Source organism: Phaenicophaeus curvirostris, chromosome 2, assembly GCF_032191515.1.
Source record: "Phaenicophaeus curvirostris isolate KB17595 chromosome 2, BPBGC_Pcur_1.0, whole genome shotgun sequence".
NCBI lineage: Eukaryota > Metazoa > Chordata > Aves > Cuculiformes > Cuculidae > Phaenicophaeus > Phaenicophaeus curvirostris.
Window position 1 is genome coordinate 85,730,436 of NC_091393.1, and position 21,646 is coordinate 85,752,081.

The window sequence follows — 21,646 nt, forward strand, 5'->3', positions numbered from 1 at the left end:
TGGTTTCCCCTTACATTCTTCCTGAATTTAAAATTCACTGTACTTCTCAAAGTTGGAGTTTTTTTTTTTCTAAGGAGTTAGCAGTGGACAGCTACTCTAGGCTGGTGGTGGTCTCATGGCTATTTTTGCTTACTTTGTGCAGAGTAACAGTGACATCCAGTGGTTGGATATTTCAAGCAGACATATAAATCACTGTACCAAGCTGTATTGCAGTGAAGATACCACTGCCAGTGCTTTGGTTAAAGCCCTTCCCGAGGTTCTCTTGGGTGGGAGGTGAGGGGAAACATAAATAAACTTTATAGCAAAAGACATTTTCTCTGGGATTTTGAGCAAGTGTTATGCTGAAGTGGAAGAACATTCTTTATATTTTTAAGCACAAAAAGAATTTTATTTTGTGTTCGTTTCTGTGGTTTTAAATCTGCTTGTGCAGCAGTAGAAGGTTGTTACTGAATCCTGACTTCTTGAGCTTTACTTTGTATCTGAAGTTCACCACTTAACTATGCAGCTGTGCACATAAAAGAAGATATTTTCCTTTGCCATCTGCAATTAATATTCTTATAGCTGAATAGGGGAGAGGGTAGAGATAATGAGAAAAATTTTTCATTTCTTTTCTTATTAGAATGACATATGTTTATTCTATTATTGTTAAACAAAAGGATCTGTTATTATATACATTACTGTGCAATTTTTCTCATAGGCTTATCAGAGTCCACTCTCAACAGATGTTCTGTCAGCTAGCAACGTAAAACTAAATAAAGTTCCCCCCAAACACATGCTGGGGCTTAAGCATCTGGTTCTACAGGCTTTGGTACGCAGACCTTCTGGTACTCATGACTTCAGAGCAGCTGGTGCACAGGCATTTCAGCTTCACATTCTCCCTTTTCCACTAAGGACGTTCAGGCACCGTGGGCAAGGAGTGCTTGAGGAATCAGAAGTGTATCTTCTGCAGCGAGGGCATCGTGCTTTGGCAATTGGTAGGGATATAACTTTATACGAAGATTCTTCACGGATATCACCACCTGTTAAAGGAAGCATTATGACTGAGATTTCCCAGTGCAGGTGTAGTTATCAGATTCCAAAGTGAACAATACAGTATTGTAGTGCAGAGAAGAACCAGATGCTCAGCACAGTAGCCTCTCTGGAATAGTTCCCTTACCTTCCAAGTTAATCAGAAAGGTCCCTTTGATGATGTTTGCATCTGTAGGTGTATCTTTAGGTAGCTCGCTCAGCAGGGTTGTCTGGGAAGCCATCATTATTTCATTCAGCTGTGAAACACTAGAAGTTTCTTCAGCTTGCAGTGCCTGGGGAAAAGAATTAATTTTCAGACTCGGAACCTGTTTTTTTGTTCCTCAGCATCCTCCTCCTAGAAAATGTTAAAGCAAAAGTAGAATTACTGTCTGTGATTGAAACAGCTGTTAAGACACTTGAAAGGAAGTTGTGGAAAGGAGGGTGCTGGCCTCTTCTCCCAAGTGACAGGGGACAGGACTAGAGGAAATGGCCTCAAGCTCCGCCAGGGGAGGTTTAGGCTGGGCATTAGGAAAAAAATTTTTATGGAAAGAGTCATCGGGCACTGGAACAGGCTGCCCAGGGAGGTGGTTGAGTCACCTTCCCTGGAGGTGTTTAAAAGATGGGTGGACGAGGCTCTGAGGGGCATGGTTTATTGATTGATGGGAATGGTTGGAGCTGATGATCCGGTGGGTCTTTTCCAACCTGGTGATTCTATGACAAGATCACCAGTTTGTGTGCCTGTATCTGTCCAGATAAAGACATAGATAGAGTCTTGTTTGTCTGGCATCAGAACTGAGGTCTACCACTGCAAGTGCTAAGATGCTCCATTCTTTAAAACAATTACTAAGACAGTGGTTCCTAAAACGAGTGGATGATTGGACCCAAGAGCCAAATTTACTTCGCCCTGCCAGGAATGCCCCCTGACAACACCTTACAGATTTTAACTGCAGTGTCCAAAGTTTCCTCTGCAGGAATTCCCACGTTACTTGGACACTAGAGTTCTTTGGCAGAGCACTGCCGCTGGCACTGGAAGAGCTGTTTAAGGAGTCCAGAGCCAGAGGCCAGACATGAGTAGTGTAGCTCAAGGGTCAGCATGGGGTTCAGTACTGTTTAACATATTAAATAATACCGTGGGTGATGAGGCAGAGTGTACCCTTAGCAAGTTTGCAGCTGATACACCAGGTGGCTGCACTGTCATTCAGAGGGACTTCAACAGGATGGAGAATGGCGCTAGCAGTAAACTCAAAGTTCAGTAAAAGGAAGTGCCCAGGCCTGCCCCTGGGGAGGAATAACCCCAGGCACCAGCACAGACTGAGGGCCAGCTGGCTGGAAAGCAGTTTAGTCCAAGCAAACACAGAGCCACTTTTGTACTGTTTGCAGACAAACCCTGGCACAGGTAACCTTGAGAGGTTGTGAAGTCTCCATCTTCAGGTATTCAAAAGTCAACTGGACACAATACTGGGGAACCTGCTCTAGCTGGCCCTGCCTGAGCAAGGGGCGTGGGCTGCACCATCTCCAGCAGTCCCATCCAACCTCAACTGTTCTGTGATTTTCTGGTAAGTACAAAGCAGAGGGAAAGTTTACAGAAATCACTGGTTTTTGCACAGACAACACTATTCATAGTCACATCTTTTACCTCCATTAATTCAAAGAACAATCCAGGCTCAATTACAATGATTACTTCATATTCCAAAGAATTCTTGCCAGAGATAGACCCGAGGAAAGAGTCTCTCATTGCACATGCACCTTCTATTGCTTCCTCAATACCAGGCTTCTTCCATGCTGAGCTTGCACTGATCCAGCCAGTACGAAACACTCCCTCCGAGTCTTGAAATTAAAGCAAACAAAAGAATTTTTAGTCTCTTTCTATTCAAATGTTTACTGACTAAAAAACCAAAAAAAAGCCATACCTCATACACTCCTTTTAAATATGCAATTAATCAGTGCACTATAAGAAGTTATTAGAAACTATATATGCTTTACCTTTCTTATAAGGGAGGTACTGGAAAACCTCCTCTGCCAAGTGAGGAAGAATTGGTGCAAAGGATCGAACTACTACGTCTAAAGCCTGTGCTAGCACAGTTTGACATGAACGACGCTTTGGGTCTTTTTCTTCTTCACAATAGAGCCTGCAAGACAAAGGAGAAAGCTGGAGAATATTCCTACGTTCAGGTTACTGTTCTTGCTCAAGAGCCATACTTTCAAGACTGCCACTGAAAGTATAGAAGTTTGACCTGGCTTGCCTTTCTAAGGAAAGCTTTTCTTAATTGCCCTTTTCCCAGGCAAACACAGTGGTTCCGATAAAGGACCATTTGCAGATGCAGCCACATTTTGTCGTAGGAAAGGAGATTTTGTGCGTGGCATGTTCATCTGCTTCATTTGTACAGAAGAAAATCTTTCCTTAGGGAGGTGAGCCTGCAGGTCTGTTGGCCCTTTGCTCCAGTTCATCTATAAAGTTCAGCATTAGGGCTTTTTTCTCTTTTATTTCCCCCCCTTTATTTGCATTCTGGAAACTAAAGATCGGTAGAACTCCCTGCTTCCTCCCCGCAGGAAACAGCCTTTTCAAAATTTACAAAAGGTATCAGTCACATCCTTGGGATTTCTTTACCTGCTTCTTACATCAGTAGAAGACATTAGGTTGTCTAAATAGGGACAAAAAGCCCCTCCCCTGCCTCCTGATTTCAAACGCACACACTTCTGGGTAGAAATACAGACTGAAGAATTTATCTTTAAAACTTTATTTAGTTTTAAATGTATGCAGTTGATTCTGTTTCAAAATAATCCAGGACTGCAACTGAACAGAATACAGAAGCAAACCCATGACAATACTCAGCTGAAAGCATCTGAGCTTTCACCCGTGAACCTTAATGCACTAAAGCACAACACAACTATGAAATCTTCTGAGATACCTGTATTCCATTAACACTCACCTGGAATGCTACACCTCTATCTCAAACTAATTAACCGAGGTTTTCCCCTTTTAAAGTCAGCGGTAATGAACTTACCTGTCTTTGATTATGGTGAAATAGAAGTTAGACAAGTTTCTGGAACAGAATGCTTGCAATAATCGAACAACTTTGCTATAATCATATACTTTGTATGCTTCTGTAACCTGGGAGAGGGAGCAGCGAGAGATAAGAGCAGTGTATCAGTTTTCATCTTATGGCATACAAGGACAAGTCCTGATGAACCTGAACTTACAGAAGCTGTAACAAGTGACAAAGTCTGGGAGAATCTTTTCTTTAAAAGGTTTTCAGAAAGTGAAAAGAAAAAAAATGAAATCAGTTAACAATTAGGGCTAAGCAATAAATTAATTTGAGGGGAGAGGACAGGGGGGACCCCTAAAATTATACCCATACTTTCCCATTCAGCAGAATGGTTCCGAGTGACAGAAATTACTAAGTTTTGGACTACAGTGGACTCCCAAAGCTCTAGAAGATTTTTTTTGCTTTGTTTTGGATTTATATCCTATTCTAACTACTTCTAAAGACTTTTACTTTGAGGCCTTGGGCAGGGAGGGGAGTGGGAAAAACTGGCTGGCATCAACACCAAGTTAAGAATGTTAAAAACAAAGGCTTCCTCTCAAAAGTTGGAACTGGTTTCAGGGACTGCTTTTTGCATCAAAATGAACTTTCGTGGTCATTATTTGCCTACTTGACACATACTCTTTACTCGCTTGCACACTTAATTTCCCTAGAGGGTATAAACAATGAAAAATGTTACACGTATATTAATCTAAATACAATTTACCCCTACCTTGCTGCCATAATCTTGCAATAAATGCAGCATGTATTGATCTACTATGTACATATCTGAAGCAGGAATGGAATCGGTTTCTGGATTGAAGTCAGACATATTTCCCAGCATGAAGCGTAGTGTATTCCGAAGCTAGTAACAAACCAGAAAAATTAACCATTAATGGTCTGCTTTTTAGATGAAACACAAAATGACAATATTTCATAATGAATTAACTAAAGTTGGCTGGTTTTCAAAAAGATTGTTTGAACAGTTAGAAAAGCATCATGAAAAACAGACACCAAAAGGACCTACAGAAAAGTAACAACTGGCTGTAACTGTAGCATGCTGTAAAACCTAGTCATTTCCTTGGTACACTTTACTATTTGATCCACAGATGTAAAAAGCAGTACTACCCACCTAAATAAGTTTAGAAAAGCCTTCTTTAGTCTAAAGACTGAAAAGCTTTGCAATGAATACTATGCAGCTAACACAAACTCAGATATAAAGAAGACACGTTGTTAGAACAAAGAGTGTTAGCATATTTGGCTCTGACCTTGTTGATATCATCTCTTGCAGCATTAAGCACAACAGGCCCAACCAGCACCTCGGTAAAAACATTCGACTCTGCCACCCACCAGCGGAGAACATCAGCACCATATGGAGGATCCTTGGTGTGATCCTAAGTAGAGACAGAAAGGCACACAAGTGAAACTGCTGGAGGACTGATGCAGCACGGTGAGCAGTGCAATTCCATGTTGTCAGTGCTGTGAACACATCTGTAAGTGTGCCCAGAAGGCCATAGTAATTGAAAGCCTTCACCCTCTTGTAGCAAGATTTACTGTTAAGCCAGGGCTACAACATATATTTGCAGCAGCCTATGCACAAGCAATGCTAGAACTCAGCTAAGCTGAGGTAAACCCATCTTACAGCCTTGAATCCTCTGAATGATTAAAATTAGAAGAGCAATATTAAGACCTAAAACTGCATAATTCTTTCCCCCCGCCTTCAGACTGTTTCCTGTCCTGTTTTCAACTCAAAAAATGGCTTCTCTCCTTTTTGAAAGAATAGAAACTACTGTGTTTTATTGAATTAGATAAGCAGGTCTTTGTAAGGATCAATTCTTTGGTATAGCGAGTTGCAAAATCTGCTCAGAGAGCAACAGTAGGATTGGGGAGTGGGAAAAAATTAGAGCATCGCCCTGTAGTGAGACCTTCCTGATCATGGGATGAAGTAAGTTTCCAGAGTCAATAAACAGCTTAGGCTGAGAGCAGACAGATTGCTACAATCCAAGTGCTACTCTAACTGCTTAGCCCAAATTGTAGGTTTCAGTAAGTTTGACAGTAAAGGTTAAATTAATGCTTCTTAATTCCCCCTCCCCCATCACTCTATTAACAGTGTTCCCAAGTAAAAATGAACCATTCTACACCTTCTATACAATGTGTTTTCTCACAGCACAGAGCAAAGGTGTGGGGGTTGGCACTACCAGCTGAAGCAAAAACAACTGAAAGATTTTTACTCCAGCCAAACAGAACTGCAGTGCAGCCAAAGTCTTTTGAAGAGCCTTATGAAGTTCTGCTACGAGACAGCTGTTTAGAGAAAAAACAAGCCACAAGACAGTTCCAGAATCTAGTAGTGCAAAATTGTAATTAGTGATTCTAAGAAACTCAAGAGCTTGACTTACTTCACCTCCATTGATAACTACATCAGGGTCCACCACGTTGCCAATAGATTTAGACATCTTCTCCCCTTTCTCACCAAGAGTAAATCCATGAACCACCAGAGTCCTGAAGAAAAGATTTTAGTAAAAACAAGATCCCAGTGAAAAAAAATCTATGTTAAGAATAGGTTTCTAATGAGGATATTACTAAGCTAAAACATACAGAAATCCTCTGCTTTGATAAGACTGATCTTTCATCTGTCAAGTTCAACCAACCCCAAATATGTTGCACTGCCATCCAAGTAGCACATACAACTTTACTTTCCTTATACAACTTTGCCATGCGAGCAACAGATTGCACATATCCTGGCCATGTGTATTTCAGATTAATTAATAGCAACACCACTGCAATCCACAAACTTACTTATATGGTGCTTTTTTCCTTGCTGCCACACTGGTTAATAGAGAGGATTGAAACCAGCCACCCAGCTGGTCTTTTCCTTCTAAGTATGCATCTGCTCTTTGTTCTGCACCTTTGAAAACAGAAGATTTTGTTTAAAGTATCAGCCTGTATCTTCAATCACTACGCTTAACAGAAAATATCTGAAAGTGATTAGTAAAACTTAGTCTGCTCTTTAAACCCAGTAGCTATGTTACTTTTATAAATGATGTATGGTTACTTGAACATGATACAAGTGATTCATTAGTATGACAACTTTTTTGCACTCCAAAAATTAACTAATACACTTGCTTTCCCCCAAACAAAATAATAAATTATGAAAACAGGAGCTATCATGCTCAGAGCACTTCATAAGAAGCTCTCAATACTTTCCAAATACTCCTAAGGACTCCTTAAAGGACTCAAGAAAAGATCACATACTCTGGAATTAATAAAAATCCATGCTACCACCTGAAAATTCACCAGTTGGGAAGTGCTCAGGATACAAGTAATGGCATTAGGTATTTTCAGAGGAGACCACAAAGCTTTGGCAGTGAGCGCAGCTCACTCATTCACATTTCTGGCCACTGGTGTTGCAGGAAGATTAAAAGCTTCAGGTAAGGGTTAGGACAACATGGGAAATGGAAAGCCTGGCTTGGGAGAGAGGGGTCTGGAGGAGCCTGGCTTGTATAGCTCATCTAGGTAAAAGCTGTGTGGAAATATTACTCTCTATGAATAACAGAGAATAATATCCCCCACAAAAAAGAGGTATGCTAGAGAAGAACAACTGGAGCTAATGACTACTGTTGCCATCAGAGTGAGAACGGTCTACAAGTCACAGACTAAGTTTTAGCTGAGTGCACATTAAAAGAAGAGCAAACCCAGCTTTCCCACGGGGTCGAAAGAGGGCGCTAAAGTTTTAATGGCTTTACTGGTGGAATTCAGTCACTGTATAAAGAGTTACAAGGCTTGTTGACTCAAGAAGCCCCTCCTTGTCCTAAGTAATCCCAGACAGGTCACCATCAGAGTGAGAACAGAATCCTGTGGAGCACAGCAGAGCATGCAAGACAAAGCCTTCAAATGTGCAACATTATGTGCACGTGTTGCAGAAATTTAGTTTTGGATTCTAAAAGTTGGTGGTGTAATTTTCCAGTCATTCAGATAAAAGTTTCTGTTCTCAGGTTTTCATCTATTAGCTCCTTTTATCCTCTTCCTAGGACCCCTAAGACAACGCTTCTTTCTGCTGCTGCCACCCTTGATTTATTTGTTTAGCTTAATGGAAGTTTCGATATTTAGATCCATCCTGCAATAAAAGGAAGTTCAACATTACAAAGGTCAAGGCCATGCAGCTCCAACTAGCACAGGAAAAACGTATGTGTGGGTGTTATTGGTTTTTAAAACACATTTGTTTATTTCTTCAAGAAAATCTACAAGGAGTTTAGGTTTTAAAAAGCAGAATAACTAGGATCATCCTTTGTATTAACAGACCACAAAAATATCTGTTGAGGACAAGACAAAAAAAAAAAAAAAAAGACTTATTTGTGGAAGGGAAGAAAACAACAGTGGAAAACCTGAAGGGCTGTTTCGTTAATAGCATTTGTTATTTACAAGTAGCTTACTAGCCACTAGTTTCAGAGAAGTGAACTTTTCATGGAAACGCCAGTAGTTACAACTTGAAGGAGGGAATAATTTAAACAAGCAACTAATTACAAATAGCAAACTGCATTGGTCTTTTCTGACAGGAACAAGTACATCTGGCAGGCTGGCTAATATAGCTTACAAATTTAAGGGTAGCTCAAACATTTTATTTCCATAATGTACAAACATCGGGTTTGTATATACAAAGCCTGCGGTAGTTCCCCTAACTTGTTTCATTAAAGTTATGATAGTCATGTATAAATTAATTAGAACAGCGTACACATTTCTTTGTAAATGGAAAAGTATGTCCGACAACCCAGAATAGACTTTTCAGTTATTTATTTTACACTCAGGTATAGTACATAGGTCATTAGAGAGAATTACAATTTATGATCCTTCTGGTTTGGATTTCAAGATTCCATATCTTTACTCTTACAGACTTTGGCTTTTAGATTAACTGTATTGTATTTTAATGCCAAGAATGAATCAGCTAAGATAAATTCATGTCTCTCAGTCAGCACAAACGTTTAAACCCTTCAATGGTAAGTCGTAAAATAATCACATTCGTTCAGTTAAATATTAGCCAATAAGATAGGGAAAAAGTTGTGATGCTTAAAACCTACCATAATTGCAATACAAAAGCATGGATAAAAAACTGTGCAACTTCTATCAAAGACACATCATCTTGCAATGCAGTCCAGTGTGCACTATTGCATGAAATATTTCAAAAAAAAGTAATCTGAATTTTGTAGTGCAGATAGCACTCTGCCCATGAGGAAAGCGCCAAGACCCATAAGAGAATTTTAAGACAAAAAATAATTCTCTAAAATGGATAATCCAAAGACAGCGGCTGAAATAAGCACTATGAAAAGACTGAATATAAACAGAAATTCAAAGGAAAAAACATGCCGAAAAACAGTGCTAGGCACCACATAATCGAGTATTGAAAACTAGCTTTTGAACCAAATTTTGCTTCTACCACACCTTCTTTTTGGAGGCAGGGTATAAACACTCTTCTACCTCACTGCATATTGTGAAAATTAATTTATTCATGGACAAAACACTCCAATTTGAATTTTAACATTGCATAAAGGGATCAGGAAACAGTTCTTTCAAAATAAAAAATATTTGAGGTATAAGTAGCAAGAAACAAGGTTAGATAGCAAAATGATAAACTGTTCAGTGAAAACTGCATTGAGCAAACAGAGCATTAACAAAGCAAATCATATCCCAAAGGAGCTTCATAGCAGTGAGGTTTTTCAGAGCATGTTACACTTGCAGCATTGCTCTCAATGGTGCAAACAGATTAGTATTTTTTCTTTTTTCAACACACAAACTAGTTATGACTGTACAATTTTGGATTTGTGACTACGGTACCTAAATCTAAGTAAGTTGCACCTTCCTACCTGCCACACAGCTGATGTAGAATGAGGTTTGGTTAATTTGCCATTTACCTTTACCACACCTAGGCTGGAAAAAGGAAGCCAACCACAATTTAATGAAAAAAGAGCAACTTGATGTCACTTCCATCAGAAACATGGCCCGTTTCTAGTAGGAAACACAGCAGGGCAAGTGTAAGAAATACAATTGTATCCATGCAACCTATGAGATTGCTGTCACTGAGCAACTCCTCTAGCCTGTTTGAAAAAACTCATTTCAGAATCTCTCCCCCTCTCCCCTTCCTCTCACCATCTCCTTCCCAACCTGCCATACTTTAAAGCAATCTGTAGGGCCACCAGTTAAAGGGATGAACTTTATCTCATTTAATAAGCTTGGACACAGCTACTTCAAGCCCAGTGAAAACTCACGCCAGAGTTTCCGACATTGCAGAGATACTGAAGAGAATAACTTAATTTTGTGAGACTGGAGTGGGGAGGGAAACCTGTAACACTGTTTATTCCTGCTGGTTACTAACAGACAGGTCATTGATTTATAATTTTTGATAACCTGAGTTCATGGTAGAGTGGAAAAAAAGTTATAAACATTAGTCTCAGTTTTCGCCATCTATTATATCCTCCAGTTGCCGCAAAATTAAATCATGTGCTGTGAAAGAACCACTGCCACGCACGACAGCATCATCAGAAGGCAAGCAGTAACTGCTGCTATCACTGATCTCCAGCTACAAAAACGGCAGCCTGCACTTGACAGGTAGGATCCATTCACCTCTGTGCTTTAATGAGTTTAAGGCATAGGAAGTTGTTCCCTTTGTAACATTCTCTAAGCAATTTTGGATTTCTCCATGGATTTAACCCATTTTTACCCAAGAGTACTTTGAAAAAGAATCCCATCAGTTAGCCTCTTTGTAGAGCCTTGACAATTGTTTTTACTGACATAGGAAGAACTGCAAAAAGTTTTAAATCTGAAGCATGTTGGGAAATCAACTCATAGAATGGTTTGGGATGGAAGGGACCTTAAAGATCATCCAGATCCACCCCTCCCTGCTGTGGGTAGGGACACCTCCCACTGGATCAGAGTGCTGAAAGCCTCATCCAACCTGGTCTTGAACATCTCCAGGGATGGGGCATCCATGACTTCCCTGGACAACCTCACCACCCTCACAGGGAAACATTTCTTCCTAATATCTAATCTAAAACTCCCTTCTTTCAGCTTTACAACATTATCCTTCATCCTATCTCTACACTCCCTGGTAAAATGCCCCTCCATCTTTTCTGCAGGCCCCCTTTAAGTATTGGTTATACAAGGAAATGCAAGGGAAAAATATTAATTCAACCACCTCTCTTGCAAACTGCACTTCTCATACAGAGTAGATTAAAATAGTAATTTCATATGAATCACCAAGACTGTACTTCCACTTCTGGCAATGGCTGGGAGCCTCAGCTACATAGGAAAAAACAGTAATGCAAATTCTGTATAATTTCTGAAAATGAAGAGACTTACAAGACCACACTGCTTGTTAGCCCTTTCTCCAACATTTGAACGAGCAGGGCCACTCCAGTCATGTCAGACAACCAAAGAGAGGATGCCTTACACACATCAAGTTTCATGAAAATAGATTACTAGATAGAGAAGAGGAACTTCTAATGGTTCCATGAAAGAATCAATCTGTACTATGAAAGACCTAACATTTATTAGACATTACAGAACCCATACGGGAGCCTTACACAAACTGACAGTGAATCAAGAGTCTTGATTCCACTTTTCCTTAATAAATCCTACATCTTTTCTCTAAACAGGATCAGAGGTGGCTTTTGCATACCGAGGTGTTAAGCCCTGGAAGAATACAAGAACATAGTTGTGCATAAAGTACCCTAACTTTGTTATACCTTTCAAAACCAAACCTAAAACATTTTTAAAGAGTATGAACTCTAATATATGTAAAGGTCTTGTAGAAAATGAATGTTTGCCGATGGTACTGTTACCCAACCACGTTGCTAAGAAATAAACCCTCTGGCACTAACGTGTTTTATTATTCGACAAGATTGTTATCACACAATTGTGTACTGAGGGTTTAAAGTCCAACAGACTATGTATGGGATCAGACTCCCCCTTTAGAAAGGACTCCTGACTTTGGACTATCCTCCAGGCAAACAGCATATATTTAATATATTTTTATACATTTTATATATTTTTATATATATACGTATCTGCTACCTGCTAGTAGCAACTACTAGCAGTAGGAGCTATACGTAGCATATAGCAAATATAAATATTTGAAGTCACAATATACTGAAAGTCATCAGAAGCGAAAAAGTACTCCTACACTGTTAAAACTATAAAACTTAAGATTCAGCAGCTGATCTCAATTTTGCTTCAAATAGCATGCATATGTACTAACTGAAACTTGTTAACTGAAAATAACATGAGTTACCAGCTAGCAGTGAAGTACCTTGGCCGTTTGTGTCATAAAACCTCTATACTCAAAACAAACATGTTCTGATTAGTAGATACATGCTACACCACATGACAGAATCAGCCAGAATATAATATTAGCAAAATCTCAACTTCAACTACACTGAAAAAGAGCTCGTCAACAAAAAATCCTCATATTTAAAAGCAAAAGCAGCTTTACAAAAGGTCGCATCCAGTTTACTGCTAGCATAATCTAACTCAGCTTTGCAGATACCAACACCATCACGCAAAGCAGTTGTATTTTCTTTTAGAAGTATTTTAAAAGAAAGATCAACATATTAATTCTGTACCTTCTAAAACATGAGCCCAGGAAGTTCCACTGTCAAACCAGATGTCTAGAACATCCTGTCCCTTGACATAATCCAAAACATCATGTCCACCAGCCTATTGGAAAAACAATTATTAAATAATGCAAATAGAATACTCCACATCATCAATGCTTTTCAAAATTAGAAATAAAACAGATTTGGTTTCTAAATCAGGTTTGTACAGGCTCTGCTACTAACTTTATGAACACAAAATAATTTAAATGGTTTTTCACAGTAGTTTTCAGATAATTACCTGTAATATCCCAAAACAGAACAACAAAAAGCTACCAGAAAACTGAGATGGCAGAGTAACACTACTGTTTGAGTGCTAGCTTAGGAACACAATTGTCAAAGGAACACTAAGAAGTCAGGAAGAACTAAATAAAAGTTTGAATCTAGTTTAATGAAAAAGACTTAATGTATATTTGGACTCAATTTGGTTAATTATGGCATTACTTTCCTCCTGAACTAAAACGATGGAGATCTCTGCCCTGAATTCATGGCACAGGTCTGATTGTGTTTATTTTGTCATATTCAGATCTCACTTTCTGAACGTACCTTCATGAGAAGATATTCAATGAAAGGAATAAGACTCAAAAGGATCACAGGAATATATAAAGGTTTTCTATTATGTCCCATCACTGAACTGGCTCAAGCACCTTCTTCATTTGAAGTCAAAAAAATTACCTTCGCTACAGCCTCTTTTGATAGGAGTTGTTCAATAGGAAGCGTCCACCATGCATCTGTTCCCTGCTGCTCCACTATTTTGATGATACCTGTTATAGTTTCACTGGGTTAGAAGAAAAAAACGTGTTTATGAATTGATGAGTTAATTATACTTTTCTACAAGTATCCCAGATACCAAGCAGTGAGATACGCTGATAAAGGGATCAAGCTATTTAAACCTGTGATTTTCCAGCTTCTAATCCAGACAAGACCACAGAGCTTTCTGCCTGTATTAAAAAAGACTTCCTACTTTTGTCTTATGAGATGGGCAGAATTGTGTAAAACCTGGACATACAGAAACCCATGTGCATACCAACAAGTTTCTTCCGCAAGCACTCAATAACTAGGCACTCAGGAAAGATGCCAGTAGGTTGAAAACTTCTAAAAGCCATTTCACTTGCTCTTTCTTCACCTTGGATTTACAGAAAAGGAAACAACTATTTCCCTTCAAAATATTTACTCTTTTTGATAACAGGCTTCTTTTCTCCACTGGATAAAGAGACTTTAAGAACTCATGCAGAAGCTGAAAGTCAGAAAATGGCAGCATTTTGAATAATATTTCTAATATTAGACTTCTGTTTGTCTGGATTTCCCCCTTTTCAACAACATATTTTTTAAATGTTAAGAAACACATGTATAAATATATTAATCCAAATAATGTAGGAAACTGAACCTTCTGTACCCAGCAGAAGAGTGATGTAAACAACCATTCAACATACACTCTAAAGGCAATAAAGGAATTCATATGGTATAGCACCAGCCAGAACAAAGGCCCTGAAATAAACAGATATCGTGGAAATAAGAAAAATAAAAATAATTACAAAAAAAATCAACTAAGCATTTTTCCTGATATGAACAGGTAACACAACCAAAAGGCATACAGTTCTGTGCACTATTTATGACACACTCATTCGTTGTCCCCAGTAGGTAAGGCTGTGGGGAATTGATTTTTAAAATAATTTCATGCTAAGTCTGGACATAAATTAGGATAGCTTAAAAAAAAAACCCCACATACTTTGTCATGCTGACTCACAGAGCACGTACTAAAGAGGTGATTCCTAAAACATCTATTGTATTTAAGCAGATCATCAGGACCTGTCAACTTCAAAATAACTCACTGTGTTACTCAAGCCACCAGAGATTTGTTTAAATCTTCACTTCTTACATTGAATCCATTAACGAACTTCTTGACACATTACTGTGAAAGGGGAAAATGTACAATAATGACCTGAAATAATTACCTTGAAAACACAAAAGGCAGCTGATCTAACTTCTTTACTGTCCTCAGTTTTGTATTTGGACTTCAGCACAATTTGTTCTGCACTGCTAATAAAGCTGAGCTACAGCACTACAGCATTTAGTGGACTCTTATACACAGAGTATGAGCGTGAAAACCTGTTTTCCAAGGTGTATGTAATGTAAGCTTGTCACTTAAATATACAAAATAAGCTGCAACAGCAAGATGAAAATGCAATTTTGCTCTTGATTATGGGAATAAAACTGCAATGGCAGACCAACAGTTTTGTATTTGTGAATTAATCAATTTATTTTTCAAAGTCAATTCCCATCAAATATCCCATTAGGTTTTCTGGAGAGAAAACCCACTAACCAGTAACATTTAGAACATGACACCCAGCTAACATACCACCGTCATTCTTACCTTTTCAGGCTAGAATGGATATCTTTCGCCTTCTGGTTTAATGAAGATGGGACACAATTTATGGCTTTGTAATATATCTCCTAGTATTTATCTTGGTAAAACAACATTTAGGAACTCTGGTTCTGAATCATATCTTTTCCTTTCAGAAATATTTGCACAGAGGCCTATTTGTCTATAGTTCCATTTCTGAAGTGTTACTTCTCCAAGACAAAAGCAAACAACAACTCCAGTCCTGGTAGATCCCTGGCAGGTAGCTGATAAGTATATCCCTTATGCTTTGCCTTTTTCAGGCTAAATCTTCAAATTCAGAAAGCTCGCAGGAAAAAAAAAAAACCAAAAAACAAACCAAAAAAACCCCAAATAGGCCAAGAAGTTTGTTGGTCTCAGCCCAGACTAAACTTTTCACCTAAATCTGTCTCCCTCTGTTACTGGGTGAGTCAGTACCTTCCACTGAAGAGTCAGGCTTTACACACACCCCCTCAATGATGACACAGATCATAGCACCTGGGAACACTTTAGAAAAAGCTGTATACAACATTATTTTTCACTCCTCACCAACAGAAGGCTCCATCTTTGATTGTTCTCAAATGCCTCATCAGTATTTTTTTTAAAGACAATTACGGATAACTAGTTATCCCTCCACAATGTCAATGCCTTTCTGTTACCGGCCAAGTCTTAGCCATGGATGTCAATAGAAGGGAACAGCTAAATTAAAGAGGGTTATTTACCTTAATAATATCCCAGTGCGTGTTAAGTGATTCATATAAGAAATAATGCAATGCTCAGCTAATGGCTCTGGCATCAAATTAGAGCCAGAAAACCAATTCTAGTCAAGAATCATACCCATAACTAGCATAGAAAAGTTTCTGTACTAATTTAAAGAGGAACTAAGCTACCTTCCATATAACTTTTCCATATTGCAAATACACTTCAGGGGCAGGAGATACATTTCGATTCAGTCTGATCACAGCAGAAATCTCAGTTTATCAGATGTTCTAAGCTTTAAGTAAAGGTGATATGGCCTGAACTGCCACCATTTTTTTTGACACTGCAACTGTTAATTGCAATGACCTCTCTCCTCAATGGAAGAGATAGCACTAAGGTCAGGCCTATCACACAAATATTCAGAGAAATTCACAAGGAGACTACAACACCTGAAACACTGTGTTAGTGCAAACTGTATTACCTTTAGTGAGGATGAACTCTTCTCCTTTCCATCGGAGGCAGGTGGATGGATAAGAAGGAAATAAAGCCTTGCTATCGATCTTCCTTGGGAAACCATCATAAAACTACTACCTTCACTTACTCCAAGTAATGCCTGTGCCACGCACCAGTAGTCTACCATTGCACAAAATCTATTATGGACTAATCTTTTACCAAGTGTACTGCTATGCGATGCAAACGCTTAATTTATAAAGGGCAGAACTATTTTAAAGACACATTTTCATGACACATTAACAGACATGATTACGCTACAGAAAAGTTTTCAGACAACTAAAATGTCAGATTTTATGAATCATAAGAAATAGTACATGACTGTGAAGTCACCCTATTATTGACCGATATTCTCAAAATCCTATCACAGTTTAAAATAAAGTTAAAAATCCATTTTAGTAGGGCACTTTTCATTATATTACATTTCCCTACAGAATGCAGGTGAACGTTAACAGTCAAGTATTCTAAGAGGAGATAGTTAAGACCATAGAATTCCAGGATACCATTTCACCAAATACTTCTTCCTCCTACAGTTCGAAAAAATCCAAGACAAACAAACAACCTGCTCCCCATGCCCATTCCTCTAATCTTTTCTCAGCATCCTTATGATTAACTATTATCAGAAAGAGAAATTATTATACTTAAGGTATCTATACTGTAAGGAGGAAGATTTTTGAAAGTACATTTATGTAAGGTGCAAGTGAAAAACCACCTTTCTCAAATAACTACTCATCACTTTATAATCTGCGGACTTCAATGTAAGCATGATAATCCACCGAGTTAGCAATAAACACCATTGTAAAACTTTGCCCTGTATTCATACACTATCTAGAAAAAGTTGCATTACGTGTCACTTGCTACGTTTTAACACTGAAAACCTTACGGCAATTCACGCTACCACGACACCAGCCAATCACTCTGAAGCCTGATATTGATTATGCTGAACACTTATTTAATGTGTTAACAGAAATGAGGCAGCATTAAGATCTAGCCGGGAGGAGAAGAATAGTGTCTCATGTTCTCTCAAACTCATTTCAAACAAGAGTAAAGAAGACAAGTTATCTTCTTCATGTGAACATTGACACTTCAGCAGTAAGTATTTCTGTTACAGTAAGTTGCTATTGCTTACAAATCACTTAAATGCCTTAAAATTTTAAAAGACAAATTCAGGAGCAGGGTAGATGTACTTGAAAAACAGATCGGGTTTTTTTGCCACAAATTTAAACTACTTGTGAAAGTCAGAAGGGGACAAAAGTTCTCAGGCATCAGAATAATCTTTTCAATAGGATGTATTATTCTTAATATTTAAACAGATAATTTCTAAGTTATTGCATGAGGTAAAAGTACGTATCTCATTTATTACATAGTCTCAGCTACTACCGTAAATGCAAAAATATCACTTTTTACTCTGGAATGTCTTTTTCTCTTCTCTTCCATGAGTTACAGAATTTCCTAGAATCAGAAACTTTTCTCAAGGAATCTACTAAATTTTGAAAGCTGACAAAGCTAAAAGCATTTACTTCTGTATGTATTCTATTTAAGTCTATTTTCCCCTCTACTTGTGAAGAGAAATCACAGGGAATCTTACCACTGTATTCTCAGAATTCTTACTGAAAATTGCAATAATATTCTCTTTTGTCTCTCTTTAAGGGTTTTGTTATTTTATATTAATTTTTAAGTTCCTGATTGCAATATGATGTGGTAGACTTTACATAAAAGTTCTAATATTCTGTAGCATTTTAAATTTGCAATTTTAGACAGTGTCATAAAATCAAATCTCTTTTAGGGATATGAAGTGCCACATCAAACAGGAAGACAGAGATCTTGATTTGAAAGCTTGTTGCACAAGATTACAACCTACTCTTGGCTTTCAAGTTGGAAAGACAAGATTCTTAGTGTTGAGTAAAATACTCTCTTAGAGACGAGCTGTTGCATCTTGAAACATAAGCTTTCTGCAGACCTTCATATGACAAATTCAGCGGAAACTATGACTTAGAGAAGGAAACATGGCGGGTTTGTTTTTAGCTTGTTTTTTGTTTTAAAGTCTTTTTACAGGTGATACATAAACAGGATCATTCAAGATTGACCATCAGTGCTCTCACATGTAACAGCAACTCCATGTGGACTACACTGACTTCCAGTGGAGATGCTGTTACTTTTGATAGCCACTCAAAAACTTCCTTCTACTGGAGCACCTTTATCTGGGATTCAAGACTAAAAAGCAGCTTTTGTTTTGAAATGTAAGTTATTTACACAAACCAAATGTGAAGTTTCTCAAGTGTTAGAAATATATCAGCAACTCATTGTGATGTGATATGATTTCAAAATTATAATGCAAACATAACAAAATATTTAGGCCTACTTATTTATTTCAGTAAGAACTGGTGTCCAGGAAAATGACCTATGAATTGACAGACTGCTTTCTAACTTTGCCTGTCATTTCTATAGGCCAATATTCTGCACACTCTTCCTACTCCAGTTACAGAAGCCTGCTATGGCTAACTTTAAATATCTAATGTGTAGCTTACTATTTTCTTTGAAAGTTTCACTTCTGTAAAACATGTTAGGAGTAAGGAGTACTGCTTATAAATGAATGCCAGAGGCTGCCAGTCAAACGAAATAAATCGACTTTTCAAACACATTGCTTGTGTGCCTGTTTCCTAAACGTCTCTTTTCCCCCTAGATCAATTCTAAACAAACATGCTGTACTGTCCCTTTGTTCATGCACCTACATGTGTGACTGCTAAGCCAATACACACCTATGCGTGAAGGTCAAGGTATTAAACTATTGCAGAGATTATCACATCAAAATGCCCCGATTGTCACATGTTGCACAACTCCAGCAACAACCACAAACAGCTCAAGCACTTACAAAACACTTTTTTAAACACAGATCATTGGTTTTCAAGGCAATTTTACTACAATCTAAAGGAATCCCCATGTATCTCCCCTTTCCAATGCTTTCTGTATCAGCTGGGTCAGCTCCTCCCTGTACTGAAGGAGATATTGCTTCATGATGCCCTTCACATTTGCCAATTGTTAAAAAGTTTTTTATTATGTTCTTATTTTGCTGTTTAACTACAATTTTAACAGTTTTAAGCATGCACACGTAACACACAAGCCTTTTCCACAGACAATGATAAGCATTCCTCAGAAATTGTTATTTTTTAATGTAAACATTACTTTTTAATGTGTTAACAGGTTTTGTGGATAAAATGATTTTACACCCTAGAGAACCTCCATTCCTTTATTTCCTAATGGGCGTCAGCATTATTCAGGTACTATAAACAATTATGGTTACTGTGATCTTTTCTCACAGTTATTGCCTACTGCAAGAGAGTCAAAGTACCTATCTCTGCACCTACACACCCAGTGACACTAGGTGAAGCTGAGGACTAACTGCTTAAAGTCCATTCCCTGTTCTCCACACCCTAAGCCTCACCCACTCCTATACTTATGTGCTCAGTTCAGCCTCTGGAAAACATGCTGGATCCTCTGTAATAGACAGAATAAAAAAAAAAAAAAAAAGAGAAAAAGGAAACAAAAAAGTTCTGCAACACTCCTTAAAGTTAAGACAGATAAAACGGAGTTTTACTAGCGTAAGTCGAGCCAGAAAACAATGATGGAAATAACAATGAATGTGGAACTCCACAATACTATTTTTATGAAATAATTTCTTAAGAGGACATGCACAATTGAAAAGCCCTGTTCCCAAAACCAAAAACTCTAGTATCCCTTAGAAGAAAGAGAAGGATCATATTTTGTTGACGTTTTTTGGTTTAAAGCACAGCATTTCCTCTGCACTACACAGTCTGAAATTTCTGAAATGCAGTGTTTGCAATATCTGGATGCTATTAACTTAAGCAAAAGATGGCAGAATAAAGCTAGCATCTGAAGCTTTAGGCAAACCAAATTATATAGCTAAAGGCCACTCTAACAGATTTATTGAGGCTGGCTCTTAAAAACACCCTAAATTTATTCTGAAATAAGGCACAGTTATTTATTCTGCCACAGACTTTGTTATTCCAATTCAGGTATCTCATTGTCACTTATTCAACTGCAAAAAAGCTAATCTGACAAATACCTGTATTGTTCAATTTACAGTGCTACAAGTACAGTTGTAATCTATTCTAACTACAACTTGTACCTTACTCCTTGCTTAAATGTAAAGACCAGTGATCACTGCCAGGTCATTTATTTTGGGGATGAGGAATGAAAGCAGCAATTATTATCAAGGGGACTTTTCAGGCAGCTTAAGTGAAATGATTCCTGTTACTTATGTACAAGTCACCTTCAGCAATGAGTTTTTGATTGTTTTAGTTTATAGCTGAATTAGTTCTGGGTATAAACAAATAAGAAAGCGTACTTTAAGTATAAACAGAAGTTTTATAATATTGCATAACTGTGACATAACAGACAGCACCCATTCTTTCATTTCTCAGCATATAAAACTAGACAAATACCTGTTTAACAAGCACTCTCCTGTGTTCTTCTGATAAAAAACAGGAATCGGAACACCCCAACACCTCTGTCGTGATATACACCAAAATGTCCTTCTGTCCAGCATTTCAAGCATTCTGTTCAGTGCAGATGTAGGAATAACTTTCACTTTTTTCAGCACTTCCTATAAAGTACACAGTGAATTGTTGAACAGGCTTCAGCATTCAAACACTGCTTCTGCTACCAGTAAAAAACGGTGCGGGTCTATACTCACACTCCCAGTACTGAATAACATGCTCTTGAGCAACTGCCTAATTTAATTAATTTACTTGGCTACGTGTTGCTCTTAAACAACACACTCAAAATGCTGTTTCCGATTCTCTAGCACATGCACCCTAAAGTAAGTTAGAAATGGCATCAGTACCACTATCTAAAGTTAAATAGCTCATTGTGTCTTGTGCTGTTGTCTGGTTTGATACCACAACTTGATTCATGCTGCCTGTATTAGGAAGTAGGCTACCATTCACCAACAATCCCACCGCATAACATCACATTTTGCTTCATTCTAGATAAAGATGAATATGGAATAAACACTCCATGCCCTAATTACAATGAAATCACTGTTACCCAAGACTGCCTAAAGGTGCTAGTCTGAGTTTTCTGTATGTTTGTACATGATTTCAAAGAGCACTGTACATGAGAAACTTATTTTAAAAGTTATTTAAAATAGGATTGTGGCAAAATTAATAGGGGAGCAAACAAAGATGTCTACGTTCAAGGCTACCATAACAACAAAGATAATTCTAATAGTGATAAAATTGTCTCCTCTGATTTAATCACTTGAAACATCATATTTTTAAAAATATTTGGGGAAAAAATTTAGTAGCTCTAAGAAACTCAGACATCTCTTGTAAATACAGTGAACAAAAGTCAGTCAGTCAGTGTAT

At 38.0% G+C, this 21,646-nt stretch overlaps 1 protein-coding gene across 1 annotated transcript in view; it reads right to left on the bottom strand.

The window, feature by feature from the left end:
* Nucleotides 1-402: 402 nt before the first annotated feature.
* The window catches only part of IARS2 (isoleucyl-tRNA synthetase 2, mitochondrial), a 31,503-nt gene continuing 10,259 nt past the window's right edge, over nt 403-21,646 (bottom strand). Inside the window, exons 12-23 of the mRNA XM_069852719.1 lie at nt 20,723-20,883; nt 13,346-13,448; nt 12,641-12,734; nt 6,828-6,936; nt 6,428-6,530; nt 5,300-5,425; nt 4,765-4,896; nt 4,014-4,120; nt 2,992-3,137; nt 2,645-2,835; nt 1,157-1,301; nt 403-1,019 (exon numbers count right to left, since the gene is read on the bottom strand). Coding sequence (XP_069708820.1) covers nt 868-1,019; nt 1,157-1,301; nt 2,645-2,835; nt 2,992-3,137; nt 4,014-4,120; nt 4,765-4,896; nt 5,300-5,425; nt 6,428-6,530; nt 6,828-6,936; nt 12,641-12,734; nt 13,346-13,448; nt 20,723-20,883 — 1,569 coding nt within the window. The 3' untranslated portion in view covers nt 403-867. The remainder of the gene's footprint in view (nt 1,020-1,156; nt 1,302-2,644; nt 2,836-2,991; nt 3,138-4,013; nt 4,121-4,764; nt 4,897-5,299; nt 5,426-6,427; nt 6,531-6,827; nt 6,937-12,640; nt 12,735-13,345; nt 13,449-20,722; nt 20,884-21,646) is intronic.